We start from the raw sequence: 9,779 nt of genomic DNA on the forward strand, positions 1-9,779 counted from the left end.
CTACGGCCAGCTGAGTTAAGGGCAATACAAAGGATTTTTTGAAGTATATTAACAACAAAGTATCCTAACAATGGCATTAGTCCATTACTACGATAGAATTATCAGTAATAACAGAGAGAAGGCAAAAGTGCTCAGTGAATACATTTGTTCTTTACCGGGGAAAAAAACAAACAGATGATAATGACACTCTTTATATTCCAGTAACAACGCATGGGGATGTTAAAGAGCAGCAACTAAAGTTAGACATTTTTAAAATCAGCAGGTCCAGATAACTTGCATCCAGGAGTTTTGAAAGAAATGGCTGAGGAGCTCACTGGGTCATTGCTGTTGATTTTCAATGGGTCTTGGAACACTGGGAAAACTCCAGTAGAATGGAATAAAGATAGTTTTGTGCCAATATTTAGAATGTGAAAAGGGGATGACCAGGTAATTATAGGACTGTCCATCCGACATTGGTATCAGGCAAGATAATGGAGCACCTGATAATTGTACTGATAAAAGATTGAAGGAGGGTAAAATACAATTAAAAACAATCAACACAGGTTTAGATCCTAGCAAAGTAACTGCATATTTTTTTGGATGAGACTAGAAGTTTGGTTGATAAAGGTAATAGCACTGATGTAATATATGTAGACATCTGTAAGGTACTTGACTTGGTACAGAATGATCTTGGTACAGAACAATTCAAAATTAACATTGCACACATGACACATATTAAAAAGTCGCTAACTGACAGGTCTCAAAATGTAACTAAGTGGGGAACCATGGTTGAGTAGGTCTGTGTCTAGTGGGATCTCACAAGGATCAATTCTTGGCCCTGTGCTATTTAACATTTTTATCAATGACCCGGAAGAGAACATAAAATTGTCATTGATAAAGTTTGCAGATGACACAAAGATTGGGGGAGCAGCATATAACAAAGTGTATCGGTAGGTTCAGGCTCCAGCACTGGGAGTTTGGGAAGTTTTCCCAGTTCTGGCCAGGGGGGTTATTTCCTGTTCCACAAACAGGGGAAGTCCCACTCCCAACCCCCATGAGCCTGTACCTCAAAAACAAGCCCGAGTCAACTAGTTCCAGCAGGATGGTCACATCCTGTCCCCTCCCTTTGTCCACATTGTCTATTTCCTGCCCCTTTCCTCCCACCTCCAGCTGCTCCCATTCTCCTGTGCATTTACTGCCCCTCTCCTTCCTGCTAGAACCCACCACCAGCTCCCAGACAATCCCTTACCTGAGCTGGCTCCACTGATGCCATTTCCTTTCCCCTAGGAGGATGGGACGATCCGGAGCAAAATGTGGATGTTATTCTGCAGCCTGTCAGAGTGAGAAGGGCAATTGGTGAAACTTCAGAAGGAGTTTTGTCCATTCCACATTCTCCATTCATTCCAGGCATTCTCCCTGCAAACAGACATTCTAAGTTCTGTTGCACTGGGGGCTTGGCTACATTGGCACTTTACAGCGCTGCAACTTTCGCGCTCTGGGGTGTGAAAAAACACCCCCCTGAGCGCTGCAAGATGCAGCCCTGTAAAGTGTCAGTGTAATCAGGGCGGCAGCGCTGGGAGCACGGCTCCCAGCGCTGCACTCTACACCTGTAAGGGATGTGGTTTACAAGCAGCGCTGGGAGAGCTCTCTCCCAGTGCTGCGGCTCTGACTACACTCACACTTCAAAGTGCTGCCGCGGCAGCGCTCCCACAGCACTGCAGGGGCAGCGCTTTGAAATTTCTAATGTAGCCAAGCCATGAGAAACACTTATGTCTACACCAGACCGATATAACTTTGGATTTCCTACATTTGAGAAGTTTGAGTTTTGCTGAACTCGACGTGCTGGAAGGGCTCAAGACAGCACTGGGCACCCTTAGCGCCGCATTAATGAAGTTGTCAGTGAATATGGATGTTCAATAAACACACAGAAAAGGATAGTTCTCTACCCCATCTACCATTCACATGCCCTAGCCTGGCAGCTTGAAGGGGGGAAAAAAAAGGGAGATGGAGCTGGGAGGTTCCCTGGCAGTGGGAGGGGGTAGCAGCAGGGGATGACTGGCAGTGGGGATGGGGGGAGCAGAGTTGGGTTATGGTGTGGGGGAGCAGCTGGGACTGGGTAACCTGGGGCTGGGCAGTCTCCACGTGGGAGATTTGCTTCTCGCTCCCCCTCATGTGCCCCTTCCATGCCCCGTTGCCAGTAGAGAATGGCCAATCTGGGGAATGGCTCAGGGCAACAATTCCTACCAAACAAGGACAAAGCACTGCAGATACAAGGGGTAGGAAACACCCCACATCTGAGGAGAGTTTAAATTGACACTGGAGAAGATGGAGCAAAAGCTGAATGGAGAAACTATCAATAATTTGACAGAAAAGGAAAAATCGACCTAGATCAGACCTGCACAACATACTGCCCGCATGGACTCACTGTGTGGCCAGAAGGCAAGCAGCGCAGTGGGGCTGTCGGGTTCGCCCAGGGTCGCTGCAGCTGTGCGGGATTTTTCCTCCCTTCCCCTCCCTTCCTCTCATACAACATGCAGCGTGGCTGATTGGGCACCTGGGCCTAATTTAGCTGCTCCCATTGGTCTCCAGCAGGCAGAGTCCGTCCCCCGCTCCCCCCTTCCTCCGGCCTCAGCAGCAGGGGAGGGATTTTGGGCTCAGCAGCTTGTTTGATTGGATCCACATAGAGCCAGCGGCTGGAGTAGTGTGGTGGAGTCCCGGGGGGTTGTCTGGGGGCAGGGGGAGGGTTAGATGGGTCGGGAGCTCTGGGGGGGCTGTCAGGGGGTGTCTGTGGACAGGGATCGGAGCAGTCAGGGGACAAGGAGAGGGCCGGATGGGTCAGGAGTTCTGGGGGGCATGTCAGGGAGTGTGGGGAGGGTTGGACGGGTCAGGAGTTTGGGGGTGCTGTCGGGGCGGGGAGTGGTTGGATGGGGCATGGGAGTCCCGGGGGGTTGCTTGGGGGCAGGGGTGTGGATAAGGAAATTGCTGCTGCTGGGAAATGCTTCACAGAAGGCGAGTTTTTTTAAAAGTGTATGTTGATTGCTGTATCTGAGTTATGTCCAGAAAAGAAGGGAATATTTGAGAATGTCCGTCTATCATGCATGACTGTACAGAGACGAATAGCTGATATTTCTATCAATCTAAGTGATCAGTTAAAGCAGAGAGTCAGTGAATTCTGCTTTTAATCCCTAGCTATGGATGAAAGCACCGATTTAAAAGACACCACCTAACTTCTTATTTTTATTAGAGGTATTGATAAAAACTTTGAAATTACTGAAGAACTTGTTGGCATGTACTCTATGACGGGTCGCACAACCGGAAAAGAAATCTCCAGTGAAGTGATAAAGTGCATGAATGATAAGTCAGGATTAGATTTCACAAACTTGGTGGCCATTTGTACTGATGGTACTCCAGCTATGTATGGAAAAAATGTTGGAGCAGTTACTCTTCTTGAAGAATTTATCGGGAAACAAATAACCAAACATCACTGCATTATACATCAGCAGGTTTTGTGTAGCAAAGTCTTAAAATTTGAGCATGTAATGTCAGTGGTAGTTTCCACTGCAAACTACATTTGTTCTAGAGGATTAAAACATAGGACATTTTGAGCCTTTCTTGATGGGCTAGACACCGAGTGCAGCAACGTAATCTACCATATGGAAGTGAGGTGGTTGAGTTGAGGAAGAGTGCTCCAGCATTTCATTGCTTTGAAAGAGGAGGTAGCAAAATTCCTAGAAAATGGGCCAATAAAATTCCCAGAGCTTGAAAATGAGTCCTGGAATCAAGATCTCTTATTCTTTTGAGATATTACAGCACACCTGAATGATCTCAACATTCAAATTCAGGGAAAAAAATCAACTTATATTTCGAATGTGCGCAGCAGTGAAAGCTTTCAAAATGAAATTGAAACTTTTCAGAAGTCAGCTGTCAAAAGGTGAAATGTGTCACTTTCCCACTTGTGCACAGTGTATCCCTCAGCACAAATACACTGTTAGGAGAAAAATACGCAAAGCACATCAATCTTTTGACTGAAGACTTATTTCATCTAAAGAAGACATCCAGTTGAAGCTGATTGAAGATCCCTTTTCTGTGGATCCAGAGGAAGTGCCACTAGATTTGCAGTTGGAGGTTACTGAACTTCATTGTTTGGCAGTTTACCGAAATAAACAGAGAGAAAGCAGCCTGTCTGGACGATGAAAAATACAAGAATCTTATCGAAGTTGCAGTGAAAACGTTCAGCATTTTTGGAAGCACTTACATATGTGAACAAACATTTTCCATCACGAACATGAATAAAAACAGGCAAGGTTCTTCTCTGACTGACGACCACTTGGAAGACATTATGAAAATATGCACTTCAAATATGACCCCTGAATACGACAAGCTTGTTGCCAAAAAGAGATGTAATATTACTCATTAAATTTGCAAGGTAATTATGAAAAGTACAAATGTTTTCTTTCAACAGGACAGGTGTTCTTCATTTTTCCATGATTCATAAAAAAATTAAAATAATTTTAAAAATTGTTTGCTTTAATTGAAAAATTCTTAATAAAGTATCACCCCCTCCCCAAACCGTCCTTTTTAGTCCACAGCTGTTTCGGCGGGGCAGTGCTGGGGAAGGAGGGCTTGTTTCCACAGTGCGGGCAGCACACTGTCGCGCGCGCGCGTGTGTGTGTGTGTGTGTTGTGTTTTGGGGGTTGCGGTGGTGTTTCGGTGGCGCTGGGCGGGGGGCAGTTCGGCTCTCAGCTGTTTTCTTTAGAGTAATATAGCCCTCACTGCTTTACGAGTTGTGCAGGCCTGACATAGATTATATATCCATATTTGATAATTACAGAGAAATGCGACAATCTTTCAGAGGGAAGTGGCAAAATCTCTTCTCCCCACCCATCCCTGGCCCCTGCAATTTCCTGACTGCTCCCAACTCACATTGTCTCTACCTCCATCTCTGTCCTTCCCCCACCCTTCCCTGCCTGGCACCTCCACACTCCAGACACATAAAGAACACCACCACGGAGCCAGTCTCTTCCTCTCCTCAATCCCCAGTTTTGCCATGGGCAGATCCTAGCAGGAGATCAGTGGCTTCACTGCTGTTAAGGCAGCTCGGGATCCTGCCCACAGGTGCATTAACAACAAGTAGCAGATTTCCAGGGGATGTGAGATCCGAGGCTCCTGGTGACATTTGTGCAGAGTCACTTTTCTGACAATCCCCTCAGTCTCTCTGTCATCCGGAGTCTCCGGCTCAGCAGTTGGTGTTGGCAGAGCCTGGGGCTGCCTTAGGGGCTTGTTCCTGCCACTGGAGGAAGTACTCACCTGGACTGGGAACGGAGGACGCTTTAATGAAGGTCTGTCCACAGCACAGACCCTGCTGAGGAGCAGCAATGGCTCAGCCTGGGCTCCTAGATCACAGGGGAGGCAGCACCATCCTACCCAAGAAACTCAACCCTGATACCTTGAGTGAAGAGAGACAGAGAGAGCAGCCTCCCCTCCCTTAGCAACAGCCAGAGCCCTCTGGTGACAGCGGCTAAGGACACCACTTCCTTGGCTCCCATGTTAATCTAGAGTCACTCCTTTTCCTTCCTCGCAGCAACGCTGGACTCAATGAGACCAGAAATGTGACGTTGGGGAGGGGAAGACGCCAAAATGTGTTTAAACATATCCTGGGAGGGGAGGTTCCACGCCTTCCCCTTCCCCTGCTCCCTACATCTGGGGCAAGGACTCAGGGCAACTATCTTCCCTCCAAACCCTGAACATCTTACAGTTCTGAAGGGGAAGAGAAACAACATTTGTGGTAATTTTATATTAGTATTTGATCAATGGAGAGAAAGTTATCACCGCCCCCGACCGGCCATTCACACAGCCCTGGCCAATGCTGCTTTAACAGGAGACAAGAGGGGATGGAGGAGCCACAAGATTCAATAAACTTCCATGCCCTGTCACTGGCTAATAATGGCCACCATGGACCAACCCCAGAGGTGGCTGGGTCTCAGCACTGCAGGAACAGACCCTTCAGGGTGACCGTTCACCATGGGCTCTGGGGACCCTTTTGATGAAAGCAGCTATCAAAATGTGAGGAGTTAGTACAGGAGGATGGGGTATCTCAGCGCCTCTGGGCAATGCCCAGGGGAACAGGGACGCATCCACACACAGAGCAGACCCCTGAGGGCAGTGAACCCCTTGTCTCGCACCGTCAGGGGAAAGGAAATTCAGTCAGGGTCCAACCACCTCCCCTGTTAGCAGCTGGAAGACACCGTTTTCCAGATAGTGAGAGGCCCTACCTGGGATGTGTATCTGAATGGGGCAAGTCACTCTGATTAGCAACGCTGTGGATTTTAATGGAGATAAAGGGGGAAACAAATGAGTCTCAAATGGGAGGGGGAAAGTTGATCACTGGGGAATTTAACCCCTCTGCAACCCCCACTACGGAGAATAACTCAGGGAAACAGAGTCCCTCCAAAAAAGAGAAGAGACTTCACATGAAAAATATGGGGAACATCTCGAAGTCTAAAGGGATTATTTAAAAGTAATAATTGATAGAAACGGTAAAATCTGAAATGTGATACCAGTGTTCAGTAATTAAAAAGAAAAAGGGGCAAATATGAGAAATTTGTCACAAATTAGAGGAAAGTGGAAAAGTTTTAGGGATTTTATATCAATAGTTGATACAAGGCAAAGAGGTAAAATCAGGGTGGATTTCATATCAATCACTGATAATTAGGGAGAAAAGGGGAAATCAATATTCAAAGATTTAAGAAAATGACAACATTTGAGGAGATTTTATGTTAATATCAGATGGTTAGATGGTGAAAATCTCAGGGGATAATAAATCATAGATAACAAGAGAGAAAATTGGGCAAAATGTTCATGAATTTTCTGTCAATGTTTTAGAACTGAGGAGAAAATGGGGCAAAACCTAAACATTTCCTAATATAAGTGAAAAACGCCAACATCTGGGGGTGACTTTATGTTGATATTGAAGAATTGGAGGAAAAGTGGGAATGTTTAAGGGGATTTGTGATGGGATGCAGCTGGCCTTTGCAGTTCCCTAGGATCTTACTACATCCAGAAACCAGAGAAGGTGGGTCCTCTCAGCCTGCCTAGTGCCTGCACAGGCCTCACAGAAGCAGCCACTCAGAGCCCAGCAGGCTCAGATAAAAGTTGCTGCAGGGGCACAGCAGGTCAGTCAGTCAGTGGCTCGGACCTGAAGAGTAAAGCAAAGGCTCTTCTCTGGCCTGGTGAGTGAGAAGAACCTGAGGATGGTGGCTCTGCGATAGGGCTGCAGATACAAGGGCCCCATAGGAAGAGGCCCAGGGAAACAGCAGTGATGGATTGGAGCGAGCAGTACACAGCTGCTGTGTATAGGGTCCCTGGGTTCGAACCTGGGGTAATGGCTGGGTCTGGGTTCCCCTGGCAACAGGTAAAATGGGGTAAGCCCCCAAAAGGGGACAGGCCTCCTCTGGGAGCCTGAACAAAGGGATCAATTAAAAGGGGCTGGGGCTGGAGGCCCCAGTGAGGAGAAGTAGACTGCTTCTTTGCTGGACTCTAATACCCCGGCAAGGGTTCATTGAGACTTTGGGGCTCGGCCAGAGGCCCGACCATGGAATTCCCACCAACTGGCTGGCGGCCTGCGGGGAACACCAGGAGGAGAAAAGGTCTGGGATGCTGCACCCTGCTGCTCGGAGATCCTCCAGAGGTGAGTGCCCCACTAGGGGATTACACAGCAGTGTACAACAAACAGCACAAAGAGATGGGTCCCCCTTGCCTGACAGTCACTGGGGCAGCAGGGAGCCCTGGGCAGTGCTGTTTTAATAGGAGCAGGGAGGGTGGAGGAGCCAGAAAGCCATAGGGGATGGGCAGTGGGGTGTGGCAATAGGTCTGGAAGTTGGTGGCTGGAGGGGCTGAGGGTGAAAGGACAGGGCAGCCTCCCTTTCCAACCCCATTGCTGGCTCCCACCCCAGATGCAGCTGTGCCCCAGGGCTCTCCCAAACTGCACCCATCACCCCACTCCTACTTGGCAAATGACCCCCAGCAACAGTTTCCCCCCTAAACATGGACAAATTGCTGCAGAGAAAATGGAGGGGAACCCCCCAAATCTGAGGAGACTGTAAATTCTGCACTGGGGAGAGAACGGGGCAAACGCTGTGGCAGAGAACAGAGGCCCTCAGTCCTGGGAGAGGGAAGAAGGGAAAGCGACAGGGGTTTTGCAGCCCTGTTTGCTACCTCTGGAGCAATGGGGCAGAGCTGGGAGGATCTGATCAGTCTGGGAGAGGGAAGAGGTAAAATCAGAGGGGATTTCACTCCCCCCCCCCCCCCGTAGGGACCCGGCTCTTCCTCTTCCCGCGATGTACCTGGCGGCATCGAGAGATGGTAAATCTCTCCGTCTATCTGTCCACAGGGTCTCTTCTGCTCGTCCCGCTCTTGCTTTCCCCTCGCCCCCGCCATATTGTCCCCCCCCCCCGTGTCTCTTCCATCTCAGCCCCGTCGGCGGCGGTCCCACGGCGAGCAGATCCGGGGGGGGCGGGCCGGGAATCCGGGACGCGGTCGGAGTCACGTCCCGGCCCGGCCCGTTACCTGGGTCTTCCGGCCCGGGCTGTGCGCTCAGTTCCGGTCCTGGCGGCGTCGGGGGCAGCCGGACTTCTCTCTTCCCGCCACTGCAGGACGCGTCCAGCTCGGACCCACCCCCGCATCCGCCCAGTTCCCGGCCCCATCGCGTCCCGCGTCTGCCACGCCCCGGGCATGCCGGAGCCCCCCACACGCGGCCCGGAGCACTCACTCCCCCCCCCCTCCCCGCCCTGGATCCCCACGACCTCGCTGCTCCGGCCCTGGCCCCCTGCTGCTGCAGCGCCCCCGCCGGGCCAGCGCAGCCGGGCTCCGGCCCGCGCAGCCCGAGCCGGGCACGGCGGGGGGAACCTCGGGGGAGGCTGGGCGGCAGGAAAGTGCTTCGCCCCCCCCCGGCCCGCTCGCCAGCTCCGCTCCGCGCCCGGGCGGCTCGCGGTGCAGCGCTGCTGCAGCGCCCGACGGCTGCTGGGACTGCTCCTCCGCTGCTCCGTCACATCGCTGAGCCCCTCCGGGCTGGCCTGGCTGGCTGCTCAGGGGGCAAACCCGAGGGGCAAGTCTGGCAGGGCAACACGGAGCCGGGGAGGGTCAACAGCTGGAGGCAGTACAGAGAGGGCCGGAGGAAAGCAGGGAAGGTATGGGCGAGGCACTGGCCTGAGATGGTAGAGGAAAGCCCTGGGGCAAGAGAGATAAAGGAGCCCAAATGGGTGACCATCTGCACTGGCTGACCACATGGTGGGAGAGGTATGTCTAAGTAGGTACTACAGGGAGGAATGGCACCTTAAGAGTGTAGTGAAATATACAGATGTAAAAAGGCTGTGTAAAAAACTGCCTACGAAACAAATGCCTACAGATAGGCATGTGCCCCCAAGCACGCCGTTCCCTGCACGCATGGCAGGACCAGTATTACTAGACGTCACCCCTGAACAGGTTATCCACCGCTCTAAATCCCCAATGAGGAGAGCCACAACCTCAGCAATTTATTGCAGTGCTTAACCACCCTGACAGAAGTTTCTTCTTAATCCAACCTAAACACCTTGCTGCAATCTCTCGTGTCCCTATCCTCAGAGTAAGAAGAAACAGTTTCTCCCTCTCTATTAACAACCTTTAGTACGTGAAAACTTGTATCAGTTTCATCAGTCCCTCACAGTCGGTGTGCCTAGACCCTGAAGCATTTTGTGCTCTCCGAACCTCACATAATTGTCCACAGCTGCCGAAATGTGGTGCCAGAATGGACACAATACGCCACT

The 9,779-nt window shown here is 50.5% G+C and overlaps 1 protein-coding gene across 2 annotated transcripts in view; it reads right to left on the reverse strand.

The window, feature by feature from the left end:
- Window positions 1-9,779, reverse strand: part of LOC116818559 (uncharacterized) — a 98,391-nt gene that overhangs the window by 37,938 nt on the left and 50,674 nt on the right. Inside the window, exon 2 of one of the 2 annotated variants that reach the window (XM_075069883.1) lies at window positions 1,229-1,311. In XM_075069883.1, the coding sequence (XP_074925984.1) occupies window positions 1,229-1,252 (24 nt within the window). In that variant the 5' untranslated portion in view covers window positions 1,253-1,311. Of the gene's footprint in view, window positions 1-1,228; window positions 1,367-9,779 lie in introns of those variants that run through there. The other variant, XM_032769562.2, reaches the window with a different exon arrangement.

Source organism: Chelonoidis abingdonii, chromosome 10 (assembly GCF_003597395.2).
Source record: "Chelonoidis abingdonii isolate Lonesome George chromosome 10, CheloAbing_2.0, whole genome shotgun sequence".
Taxonomy (NCBI): Eukaryota; Metazoa; Chordata; order Testudines; family Testudinidae; genus Chelonoidis; species Chelonoidis abingdonii.